Source organism: Rhynchophorus ferrugineus, unplaced genomic scaffold (assembly GCF_030347505.1).
Source record: "Rhynchophorus ferrugineus isolate W39M unplaced genomic scaffold, kcgeb_rfMv2 rfM3, whole genome shotgun sequence".
NCBI classification, from domain to species: domain Eukaryota; kingdom Metazoa; phylum Arthropoda; class Insecta; order Coleoptera; family Curculionidae; genus Rhynchophorus; species Rhynchophorus ferrugineus.
In genome coordinates, this window is record NW_027472582.1 from 14492876 (window position 1) to 14507072 (window position 14197).

Genomic DNA, 14197 nt, shown 5'->3' on the forward strand with positions numbered 1-14197 from the left:
TTTGAAGTACCATAGATATTCGCAACGATATATGATATTCTTGAATGGTACATGTCTTTGTATTTTAAAGAAAAAGGATATTTAGAAAATATTAACAAATAAATCTCGCTTTTACATTTGTTCGTGTGAATTTTAAATAAATGTATGAATCAATCGATTTATTTGAACGAAAAAAAAATGGTAGAAATTATATGATATGTTTATTGTCTATTTCGAATTATTATAGGCATTTTTACAGTAGAAATTATCCCAAGAAATGTTACCTGAACATACATGCTGACTTATTGAATTTCAACATGCCGATATGGTAACAATACGGCACGAACATCCTGTATAACAACAGCGAGACATGATGATCGGGCGCTACGATTCGTCGTCTCTGTTCAAAAGTGAAAGGACAAATAATTATTAAACAAAGTCTCGTGTGGAATTCATCAGCGAACGAATTAAACGTGGAAAAATAACGAGCTTTAAATTTATTTCAGTTATTCGTTTGTCATTTATCGTGTCAAATTTCGTTTCGGATACACGACGGTGTCAATAATTTTAAATGGATACGTCTGGCATATGATTTCGCTGAGGTATGTACTCCGGTTTGTTCATTATTTATCGTTTTGCATTTAATGGCATGCAATGCTACCGGCTATCTGCTTCTAATTTGTTGTTTCTTGTGTTTTATATAGAGCAGATGATCTTTATTCATAAATAATTTATTAGAAAATTAGTTAATTAAAATTACATCTTTTTATGATATAGTTTACTTTAACAATATTTGTTCCCTGTTTATCATTTTTAACATAAAAGTAAGTCTATTTAGATTTATTTTGTTATAATGCAATGATTCAGATTCAAAGAGGTCATTGAAAACTTGTTTTAGAGCCTATGACTATGTTGCACTTTTATTATTCCAACTACTGCGGGACATTCTTGAATTGCTTTACATAAATACATTTCTTGAACGCATAGTGACGGTATCTACATAAAGTTACCAAGATATAATGCGTCAAATATCTTAATTTTTTTTTTGATTGGATTGGAATAACTAATATTTCTCCTGCAAAAAATTTATTACGAGTGGAATGTTGTTTTTGGTCTATGATATAGCATACATGATTAGAGTGAGTGTTGGCATAACCTATTAACACTCTTCTACGAAAGAGTGGCTAAAACTAATACAGGTTATTTATGTTGAACATGAAGAAATGTCAATTAGTAAAAAATATATTTTAATTTTTTCATATTTTTGTTGTACAATTTTAGTTGTTATAAATTTAATTTAGTTGGCTTACAATTTAGCTTGGTTTCAAAATTAATATTTTTGTTAAATATACTCTATTACTATATTTTGAAAATATATAATTAATAATACAATAAATATTAAGTAGTTTAACAATATGGGCAGAATATAAAATATAGATTTCTATTAGTGTTACGTTACAAATTATGATGCACGGATAATTTCATATATCTGGACTATGTATTAGTAACACCTCCATAATGGATTTCTGAATCAGCAACCAGTTGTTTAGAATTGGCTCTAGTTCTCGAGGTATGTAATAAATTCATTATTTTACTATTTTTAACCACTAACGGCTATTTGTTCAATTATAAGGTATAAATAAGTAATAAACAGAGGTTGAACTGAGTCTTTTATAGTTCTAACAGTGATTGTTCATCATGCTTTCGTCCCAAAATCCTTGATATCACCATTCGATTTTCTCTATTTTTTGGTGTAGTCGCAATTTTTGCTATTCTTGGTCGTATTGTCCAAGTTTTATGGGAAAAATCAAGATGTTAATGCAGAAAATGTATTTTGAGACACATTTGGGCTCCAATCTTGTGATAGTTTTGAAGTAAATTGTCAATTTCGCGCTTGTAATCCGGTTGTTTGTGGTTACCGAGTACACTGAAGATAAGATGTCCATGATGGTAAAGTTCGAAATTCTTTTGCACTTGTCTCTAGAAAAGTTGGCAATCGATCACTGTGAGTAGTTGACACACAGTTGACAAGCAATCTTGACACACGTTGGGAAGATCTGACTTCAGACCATCGAATAACTTTACGAATCGTTATCATCTGATTCCCATCTTACAGCCTGAAACTGTAGTTATTCCAAGTAATGTTTTGAGTAACTATGCAATGAATGACGTTGAAAATGGCGCAAACAATGACGCTGAAATGGCAATAGTTATGGGTCAATCTGCCTGTCTTTCTTGACAAGTTGTTTTTTTTTTAAAAAGTCAGTTGATTTCAATTATTTGAAGGAATTCAAAAAAGACAACATTATTTTAATGTAAATAAAGAGAAATGAGTTGGATCAAATATAGAAATGATACTGCCCATAATACCATCCAATTTAAATATTAAAAAAAGCCTTAATTCTAAAAAATCCATATCAGATACAAGCAACCCGATTTTTCAGAAGAACCACAGCTGTAGCAGTTTTGTTTCAAAATTATTATTCTTACAATATTATTCTTACAACAAATTGTTTTATATATTAAAGTTAAATATATTATAATTTCCGATAATTTGCTTTCTGTGCCACTAAGTGAGTCTTAATTTATTATTAATGGTAATATCGATCTGATGTCATAAATAATTTTCTTAATTGATTGTTTATTTTTAGTAATATAATTAGATAAATTATAGGTTAAAGTAAATAACAGGAGACACAGCATGTGTTCTTTTTATTAACATATACAAATATAATATTACATTTATATATATATATATATATATATATATATATATATATATATATATATATATATATATATATATATGCATTTGCATTAGAAAATGTTTGGTGAATAAAAAAGTATATATATTTTAAGATAAATTGTTGTGTACAAAATAAAAAATCTAGAAGAGCATTGTTCGAGACACACAATCAGACTGGAGACTTATTAACTAAGTAACGTAGTAAGTTAACACTAAAGTAGGTTTGACAGTGTTTTTTTGAAATAGTTTTAGTGATTTTCCTTGGTAATTAATCGCTTTTATTTCATATGCGTTGACTTTTAAAAACATGAAAAGCTTTCTATCCTGTTAATCGAATATTAATTTATTTTTAATGATGTCATTCATATGGGTCAGATGTTATTTTCATGATGTAAATGAGCGTTTATATGTATACGTATTAAGAAAATTATGATTTACACAAATAGTTATAACTAAACTGTATTTTAAACTGAATTATATCTTCTGGATTAATTAATAACGTTTGAATTCTGATTGTGTATTTTTTTAAGAGTTGTATTTAACAATAATATTTTTAGTAGCAAAATTGTTTACACACTGTTGCCCAAAAGTTTGGGAGGAGAGATGTTTAAAAAAAAGACAATAAAACAAAAAGTTATCATTTGTCACACACAAATCTTAATCAAACTTCTTAGCTCAAAGTATACTTAGGACTCCACTGTTCAATGGAAATGTGCCTCCTTTTTGCCATTTTTATACGCTTATAAACTTTTTTGGCAAAACTATTATTATTTACACAACATAATTCCCTTCAACGGTGATACACTGATTAGAGCGACCCTCCAACTTTTGGATACCATTCTTGTAGTACGATTTGTCCTCTGCTTCAAAATTGGCCTAGGTTTCGGCGATAACCTCTTGAATCGACGAAAATTTGTTCCCAGCGAGCATTCTTTTGAGATCTGAGAAACGGAAATTGTCGCTGGGGGGGCATATCTGGAGAATAGGGTGGATGAGGAAGCAATTCGAAGCCCAATTCATGGATTTTTGACACGATGCATAGTCTTGGTGAAGCAGCACTTTCTTTTTCTTCAAATGCGGCCGTTTTTCGGCGATTTCGTCCTTCGAGTGGTATAATAACGCTATATAATTGTCGATGTTGATGGTTCTTCCTTTTTCAAGGTAGTCAATGAAAATTAATCCATGCGCATCCCAAAATAGAGACGCCATAATTTTGCCAGCCGACTGTTGCGTTTTCCCACTCTTTGGAGCGGGTTCATCGTGTGCAGTCCACTCGTCAATTTCAATGTACGGTCATTCAAAATCATTTTGTGGATTTTTTAATTGTTTTCGTCGGTAACAACCTCTTTTGGGTGTCCATTGCGTTCACCGTCTTCGGTGCTCATTTCACCACATCTAAACTTAGCATACCAATCATTGATGGTTGATTTTCCTGGGGCAGTGTCCAGAAAACTCGGCATCAAGCCGTTGTTGAAACAAGTTTTTGCTTCAACTTTATTTTTTCCCTTCAAAAAGCAATATTTTATCAACACGCGAAATTCCTTGTTATCCATATTTTTCACAATAACAAAAGTTTCTTCACTCAAAGTGCTATAATTCACAAACTAATTATCCGACAGCTGTTAAATTTATACATGCATCTTTTGAGGGTTAGAGCTAACTAAGAAACATATAGATTTAATTCTAGTAGTGTCATCTATGTTTTCTTTTCGTAAAGATATATTTAAAAGATTAGATTATAATTAATAAGATGCAATGAATAAATAACCTAATAATAAACTCTGTCGTCAAAAGACGTGTACTAGAATTGTTTCAAAATAAGGAATAATTGATAATACACTAGTAATTTTGTTCATTAGTGTTATAAAGTTATACTTGTTAAAAACAATTTCCTATAGCACCGTTTTTATTTAAAGATTTGTTGCAGTATTTGTTAGATCAGTTAAAAATACGGAGTTTCCAGTTTTTTCAACAGTATATATCTATGTAGTACAATGTCAGGTTTCATAATTTTTAGTTCCTATAGGATATCACTCGTATCCTGTTGCGCGGCAATACCCATGACTTCATCTTGCAGCATGTAATCGATTGATATCTATATTTTCTTTTAGCGCATTTTTATTTTTAGCTCGTATCTTGATGGACGGTATTTCTGAAAGCCATTACATAGAACTGCACGACCTAGATTCAAGATCATCAAATGCAACGTCACGAACAAGTCTAAAAGTCATGTTTTGTCGATTATATTTAATCTTTATATCTATAAAAGTACCAGTTTATTTCAATCTTTCAAATAGTCTGGTTTATGAAATAAAAATAATGGCATTTTATATTTTACTATTATGCAGTATTTCTCAGTGATATGCTGTGTAGTATAAATTGTATATTAACGTATAGATTATCGAGCCAATGACTTGTAAAACTGATATAAAATAATGCTAATTCTTCTATTTTTATAAAAAAAAGACATTATATAATAGATATTATTTTTAATCTGAAATAAAAATAATTAATTTTTCTGGTCTAAAATAAAAATTTACTATGTATGTAACATAAAAATACCCAGAACTGTTTTATTTAAACATATCATACATTATTCAGATCAAGAGAGATGAATCATATATCGAATTAAAATACGTAGTAGCAGAAGTGCCAGAGGAGGTCTAAATATACAAATTGGAATAATAATTCCCCCTTGATTTTATTACAAGCTTTTAAAAATTGTATTCTTGTAAGCAATGCCTCGATGTTTCACTAGAAGCAATGCCTAAAAGTTTCACAAGTTCTGTCTGGTTTCGCCATTTTTAACCAGAGTAATAAGTAGTGTTTTGAAATTTATCAAAACAAGTAAAACGTGTTTTAACGCTTGCCGTTTTATAATCAGTAGTTTTTATAATTAATATTTTAAAGAATTTTGCAGAGAGGATCAGATAATATTGCCTCCCTTATAAACCGGAATAAAATGAATTAAACATCTTCATGACCTGTGTTCATTGTTATTTTGAATACACTATATATCGACACTGAAGCGGAATAATGATAGCTATAAAGTCATTACGACCTGCCATAAGCGAATGAAACTCCTATAGTGGATGTTTACTGACAGAAATTGATCAAATTGAATAACGTGTTATTGCAAAAAGACCAGTAATAGACGCAAAGTGATCCCTTTGCCTTATAATGCTCAGTCACACATTACAAGGGTTCTGAGTGTTAGTGTTATAAAGTTATACTTAAAAAGTTAAAAACAACTTCCTATAGCACCGTTTTTATTTAAAGGTTTGTTGCAGTATTTTTTAGATCAGTTAAAAATACGGAGTTTCCAATTTTTTCAACAGTATATATCTATATAGTACAATGTCAGGATTCGTAATTTTTAGTTCCTATAGGAGATCACTCGTATCCTGTTGCGCGGCAATACCCATGACTTCATCTTGCAGCATGTAATCGATTGATATCTATATTTTCTTTTAGCGCATTTTTATTTTTAGCTCGTATCTTGATGGACGGTATTTCTGAAAGCCATTACATAGAACTGCACGACCTAGATTCAAGATCATCAAATGCAACGTCACGAACAAGTCTAAAAGTCATGTTTTGTCGATTATATTTAATCTTTATATCTATAAAAGTACCAGTTTATTTCAATCTTTCAAATAGTCTGGTTTATGAAATAAAAATAATGGCATTTTATATTTTACTATTATGCAGTATTTCTCAGTGATATGCTGTGTAATATAAATTGTATATTAACGTATAGATTATCGAGCCAATGACTTGTAAAATTGATATAAAATAATGCTAATTCTTCTATTTTTATAAAAAAAAGACATTATATAATAGATATTATTTTTAATCTGAAATAAAGATAATTAATTTTTCTGGTCTAAAATAAAAATTTACTATGTATGTGACATAAAAATACCCAGAACTGTTGAATTTAAACATATCATACATTATTCAGATCAAAAGAGATGAATCATATATCGAATTAAAATACGTAGTAGCAGAAGTGCCAGAGGTGCGCCTTCTCCATTTTAATAGCATGTAATATCAAGAATCCTCAAGCAAGCTTATAAAATAAGTAATACGTTCAAAAGTAAGTCTATTCATTTTAAATTTGATAGAGCTATATTCTGTGAATTGAAATTAATGGGTCTGAATCTATCACTGAAAAAAGGCGTTATATTATTAAACAACCACGTGATAAGGTCTTACTCAGTAAAATAATTAGCCTGGTATGGCATTAAACTGGAAAAAAACAGGAATTCGATAGATCATGAAAAACGTGAGTATAGAAATTGTTCAGTCAATATCATATCTCTGAATAAAATATGTTTATTTCCGTTTCTTTTTAACTCTAAGTTAAAACGAAAAAAAAAAAGTAAATTTGACATTGAGCAGTGACAATTCTCGTTAACCAATCAGTGTTTTGATTTTCAATATTTTTTAAATAAATAGATGATATATTCAGTATATGTTGTTAATACTTAATGATTATATTTTTCATGTATTAAAATTATTAATAAGCTATCATGTATTCTAATATTTAAATATATAATTGTTAATAACTCAAAAAGTGATTAAACGATGTAGGTCTAGACAGTTTATGTTAAATGTTGTCAAATTTAAAGACAAATCATAAAATAATAGAGACAAAACTCTCTGGCGAAAATTTCGCACTATACAATATCTAGATGCATCAATAATCCAACTTTTCGATATTATTTCTGTAGTACGATTTGTCCTATGCTTCAAAATAGGTTTCACTTTCGGCGATCACCACTTCATTCGACGAAAATTTCTTCCCAGTGAGCAAACTTTTTAGATCTTAGAACAGAAAATCGTCGCTGGAGGCCAGATCTGAAGAATACTGTGGGTGAGGAAGCAATTCGAAGCATAATTCATGGATTTTTAACATCGTTTTCACTGACTTGTGACACGGTGCATTGTCTTGTAGTCAATGTAGTCAATGAAAATTATTCCATGCACATTCCAAAATACGGACGTCATAACCTTGCCAGCCGACTCTTGCGTTTTCCCACGCGTTGGAGCGGGTTCAACGTGTGCAGTCCACTCGGATAACTATTGGATCTCGAAGTGAAATGATGAGGCCATGTTTCATCCATTATCACATATCGACGCAAATACTCGGATTTATTACGCTTGATCCTCTTCAAACACAGCTCGGAATCATCAACTCGTCGTTGTTTTTGGTCAAAAGTGAGCTCCCACAGAGCTTTCTCATACTCAAATATTCATGACTGATATGATGTACACGTTCAGCTGATATCTTTAGAGTGTTTAGAGAACTATTTCATTCAGTTTCAATTTACCGTCATTCAAAATCATTTTGTAGATTTTTTCGTTTACCTTCTTCGGTACCCATTTCACCATATCTAAACTTAGCATACCAATCCTTGATGGTTGTTTTTCCTGGAGCAGTGTCCGGAAGCTCGGTATCAAGCCAAGTTTTTGCTTCTACTGTATTTTTCCCTTTAAAAAGCAATATTTTATCAATAGGCGGAAAACAAAAATGGCTTTATTCAAAATGCTATAATTCATAAGCTAACGATCCGACAGCTGTCAAAGGTCTAACTAAAAAACATATGGATTTAGTTCCAGTAGCGCCATCTACGTGTCAGACCGGGGACATTTCAATTGACATAGTTAGCCATCATACGAATATGCTTACAGCATATTTTAGCATTAGCTGTACTTTGCAATTAAAATAAAAAGCAACATTTCCAGCAAATGCCGTTTTGTTGAGATCAAGTCATGTTTCCTCTCATACTATACTATACTCTCTGATTCGCAAATGGATTTGCGAGAAAATTTGAAAGAAAAACCTTGATATATCAAATCACCATTTTGAGCCGCCGTTTTCTGTTGACACCATCATTTATAAGACGGCGGTTTTCAATTTGTACGTCCAATATACGATAATTAAAAATTAAGAATCTGCTGTAGTTTAATCTTCAAATACATGTATTCTAAGTGTTTTTTTATCCTAACATATTTAATATTAATTTATAATTTATTATTTAATACCAGTTTTATTGAAAAATATTATGTTATATTGTTTTTCTGATTCCAAATGCTGCGATATTTATGATTAATGTTATTTTTTGATAAAAATAAGTGCACGCAATCTTTAAATGTCAAACCACATGTTTATATACAATTACGTCGAACAGATAAAACACACAGCAAAACTTAGTTTACTTCTTTTGTCAATTCGATAAAAAATATAATAATGCATGCAACACACTTGTAGAATGATAAATAGTCAATATTAACAAATATTAACATTTTTAATATTAATTTTGTTATTAAAGTTTTAACATTCTTCAATCTTCGAGGGTTTACTTCAAACATAAACAAAATAATTTTTATATTTCGCGTAAAATTAAACGTGTTTAAGTAACATACTTCTAACCTAAAATATACAGTGCATATTTATTTTCCATAATTATACTCAGAACTGCGATAAATTATTCAGTATAATTCGTCAAATTATCACATAGATCAGATCAGAAGATAATTATTTGTTAAGTGTATGTAAAAAATGTGAAAGAAGCTGTTATAAATTACATGAGTCAACATATAGAGATTTTTGAGTGTTTCCTTGTAAATTTGAAGCAGATAAATTCAGTAAGATAAAATTCAGTTCAGATAAATTGAGTAAATAACATATATGTTCTTCAAAGCGTTGCCTTTTGTTGAATATGACTATTTCAGATTTAACAGTTTTGAGTTGTTTGGTAAACAGTGATTTGCTGGCAGTCGGAAGAAATAATATTTGACGAATAAGAAGGATGAGGTAAAACTTTTTATTTAGGCATTTTCATGTAAATTTCCATAGGGTTTGCAAGTGTCATATTGAAAAATTACCTCATTTTTATATCAGCAGTGTTCAACTGCACAATCAAATATTTCACTCCAATTTATAACAATTTCGACTGATAATTTAGTTCGGTTTGAACTACAACTTTCAATCACTTGATCTTTTAGTAAACATTTTCCCTTAGACGCCAATTTCGCTGCCATAAAAATTTCAATAACAAAAAAATAGAAAAAGAGACTATGCTGTATATTATTGTTGATAATTGTTGTCATCTTCCTTTATTGGATGAAGAACAATAATAACCACTAACAGTAATTAAAAGGTTAACACTATCTTTATTATCATCATGAGTGACCCAATGTCCAATTTTAAAATATCCATGTCTCGTCTAAATATACAAATTGGAATAATAATTCCCCCTTGATTTATTACAAGCTTTTCAAAATTGTATTCTTGTAAGCAATGTCTCGAAGTTTCACTAGACCTCTTCGTGGATTATCTTTATACCATTTAAATAATGCTATATTACTCAAGAGTATATGAAGGGATGTTCTACATCCGTCAAAGATCTGTATATATATCTTTAAGCTTGCTCTGGATACTTTCTAGAATTGCAGTTTCCTATGAAATAATTGTATTAAATTATGTTTATATTGAAAAAACTGTTCACTGTTTCTGTACATCTCATTTATTTGGTCCCTAATAGAGCTTACATCAAGCAGATCTTGTCACTCGCTTCGTATGAGGACGGTATCTTTTCGGTGAATCAAAAATTATATTTTTAATTTTTTGAGACTTTTTAGTAACTGTATTCTCTTTTTCAGTGCAAAATAGGGCGTCTATTACCATATTCCTATTAGTTCTGTCTGGTAGCGGCATTTTTAACCAGAGTAATAAGTAGTGTTCTGAAATTTATCAAAACAAGTAAAACGTGTTTTAACGCTTGCCGTCTTATAATCAGTAGTTTTTGTAATTAATATTTTAAAGAATTTTGCAGACAGGATGACTTTTGTAGGCTGATTCGGTTACATCTTCGAAATGATCAAATAGTATTGCCACCCTTATAAGCTGGAATAAAATGAATTAAACATCTTCATGGCCTGTGTTCACTGTTATTTTGAATACACTATATATCGACACTGAAGCGGAATAATCATAGCTCTAAAGTTATTACGACCTGCCATAGCCGAATGAAACTCCTATAGTGGATGTTTAGTGACGGAAATTGAACAAATTGAACAACGTGTTATTGCAAAAAGTCCTGTAATAGACACAAAGTGATCTCTTTGCCTTATAATGCTCAGTCATACATTGCAAAGGTTCTGAAAGATGCATTGTGGTTGGTTTAACGAGAAGCACTCTCGCATCCAGCGTATTAACCAAACCTAGCGCTTACTCTTTAGCTCTTGTTCATATCAATGTACCATGAATTGACATGGTTTTAGAAAGTTAAGAAAGTGCGAAAATGGATCGCTGTCAAACAACCAGCATCGTTCTTTCCACATGGTATCAGCCTTTCGCCAGAACTGTGGGAACGGGCTGTAGAAAATGATGGAAATATTGTGGTCAACACATTGGTTTTCTTAATAAATGCCTTATTAAAATGGGTTATGAAAATTATGAAAAATAATCGGAACACATGAAAGCACCGAAAAAAAAGCCAAAATTAATTCGAGGTCCTTATATATTTTCATGCCAACCAAATAGTAAGTCCTGTTATACATTTTTTTGTATTTAAATAATGACCGGTGTTACATTGTACCTGTCAGGCGGATTATATTTATTATGTTATAAAACAATGGACACCTGGTGGACAGAAGGAGAAAAAAAAAGACAATTGTTTAATATAACATTTGACGTTGTGATCGATTTTAACAGATGAAAGTTTTTCACAGAATCGTATGCAAAAATTCTGCGGTCGACGACGTACGTACAAACCAATAAATACTAGAGAATAAAAACTAATTATCATTCAGTGTGTGCTTTTGAGACAATGTAATGACATGTTCTTCTTGATATCGTTAGAAGGTGACTTGTAATAGTAATAGATTTAAGTGTTTAGCAGATAATTAAATTAAAGTTCCTTTACGGTAAGTGATATTTATAAAATTTGTTTTAATTATTGTGAATTACGTTTCGTGTCACTAAGCTGTCTGTTTGTGTGAAGTCATTTGAAAAGTGTAACCAAATGTTGAGTGACGATTTCAGAAAAAACAAACTCACCAAAACTTGGTTAAATCTATTTAATTTTTGTTTATTAATTATAAGTTGGTCAGTATTTTCAATTACTTGCAATGAAATTAGAAATACATATTTTATATTTATATTTCAATTACTTTTTAAAAATATAATTTTTGTTCTGTATTTGCCAATACATTTGAATATAGATACATTAGGTGATCACACACAGAGAAGGACTTGCAGGATGTCTAACTCAATTTCCTCGGTCATATACGAAGATATTAAAAGGATCGAATATCATCGTGGTTCGAATGCGATATCAATAACACTCTTAACTAGATGATCGTATACTATAAAAGTATCAATGAGGTTGAGTTTGAATATCGTAAGAATTTTATATTTTTATTTAAGAGCGCAAGTATCTGAGAAATAAAGCTACATATAGGTTATCTTTCCCTTTCCAGAAATATTATCGAATTGGGTCGTAGAATCCAGGACAAGACCGTAGACCATAGAATTAGAGTACTTGAAGGAATTCAATGATTTAGATTACATTTATATCAACAATTGTTACCATGACAAACTTCCTTAATGTCTGCTATATTTAATGTTACAGGATTGCCAAATCAGGCATTTAACTCTTAATGTATCACAGCTAAAAGAGAACTTAGGAAGAAGATTTGATATAATTATTAAACTGTCACATGAAATTGACGTCATGCTACCACGCTTGTTACAAAACGATTAGGTTGCCAGAAAGTAGCACAACAGATGAGAGGCATATCATTCAAAATTTTGCAATTCATGGCCTCAGGAAAGTTACAAAAACCTTTGAAATAATGCCTGGGAGTAACAGAAGCAGCAGTATTAGTAAAGAAGATTATGATTCTATTAACCGACTTCACAAAAGGAACAGGTTCTATGTTCTGCTGTATATTTTTTAAAATGCCGATTTCTGGGTCAATTATGGACCGATTTCCAAATTATTCGAAAGAGTGCACTTCCGAGGTGGTCCAATTGGAACCAAGTCAAGATCTGATTAAGAGAAGGGGGGAAATCGAGGGATATCCTCAAATTTCAAAGGCACGTACAAAGCTTTCTCATATTTTTTTTATCTAAAATAATCTATAAATATAAAATATATATCTATAATATCTAAAATATAATGTGTATAATAGTACTGTAGAACTGATGTGATGGAAAATCGGAAGTAGTTCAGTACAAAAGCCATTCAGTTTGCTTCTTAAGAACTAGCTATGTCATATGAGAAGCTGTAGAAATACTAAGTACATATGCTTCTATGGTATAAGGGTTAGAGCGTTCGATTTACACGCGGAGGTCGCAGGTTCGACTCCCAGGGCGGGCAACAACTTTTTGTTTTAGTTTGGTTAAAACATTTGTCAAATCACCTAGGCTAGTTAGCGGACCCCGGGGTCTGAAGCGTTCCTTATTTTCAATCGTTGTTTCTTTATTCCTATTTTTCCTCATGCGGGCTGTACCTTTACATGGTCTACCCATTGTAATACTTAACAAAATAACTCCGTAATTTATTCAGTAAATATCAGACACTAAAAAAATAAAAATAAAATATTTTTAACAAAAAAATTGAACTGACTTCAAAAACTAAATAAGTCGAGCCGAGTCCAAACATTACAAAAATATAATATACACAAAAATAAAAATAATAATATAATATATAATTTTGTGGCATATACACAAAATTAAATTACGAACAAAACAAATATAATTTGTTGCTCGTACCGACTTCAAAGAAGTCAGTTGGTAGTAGTTAAAATAATATTGTAATTAGATAAATAGGTTTAGGTGGGTATTAAGCTAACTTGGGTGTATATAGTAGAATGTAAAATATGTATAGTAGATAGATTAAATAAGGTTTTTGTTTATTCTAATTTAGTTATGACAATGATTATTTTGTAGATATTGTATTTTAAAACGTTTTTTTATGTTAAAAATGTTTCGTTTGGTTATTTTTTAGTTTTTAGTGAGTTCCTAATATATTTTTTAAAGTCGGTTCAATTTTTTCGTTAAAAATATTTGTTTTTGCACACAGCAGAGATTAACCGCAGACATCAAAAATGGAGTCAGCTTCCTAATCGATACAAATCACAGCACACAAATGCTTACCATCTTTCGCTATTCAAATATAAAATTTGTGTTCATGCAATATAGTACAAATTTGTGCGCATCAGGTTCAATAGAAATATTGTTTTCTTGAGCAGATTATTTTCATGCCTCAACAAAAGGCTGTTTGACTGATGAAGGAAATTTTTGTTTTACTGGTAAATAAGCTGGCTGGACTATTTCCATTCTATTTATATAAATTAACCGATTGTATTGTATAAATGCCTTAAATTATAAAAGTACAAATGCCTTAAATTGTATTACCCTAGACACTTTTATTGATAACATTGATTATGATATGA

The 14197-nt window shown here is 30.4% G+C and overlaps 1 protein-coding gene across 4 annotated transcripts in view; it reads left to right on the plus strand.

Moving 5' to 3' along the window:
* The first annotated feature begins 439 nt into the window (after nt 1-439).
* Nucleotides 440-14197, plus strand: part of LOC143193877 (endoglucanase F) — a 34679-nt gene continuing 20921 nt past the window's right edge. Inside the window, exons 1-2 of one of the 4 annotated variants that reach the window (XM_076400308.1) lie at nt 11542-11662; nt 11960-12836. In XM_076400308.1, coding sequence (XP_076256423.1) covers nt 12636-12836 — 201 coding nt within the window. In that variant the 5' untranslated portion in view covers nt 11542-11662; nt 11960-12635. Of the gene's footprint in view, nt 582-1458; nt 1550-11521; nt 11663-11959; nt 12837-14197 lie in introns of those variants that run through there. The other 3 variants (XM_076400309.1, XM_076400311.1, XM_076400310.1) reach the window with 3 other exon arrangements.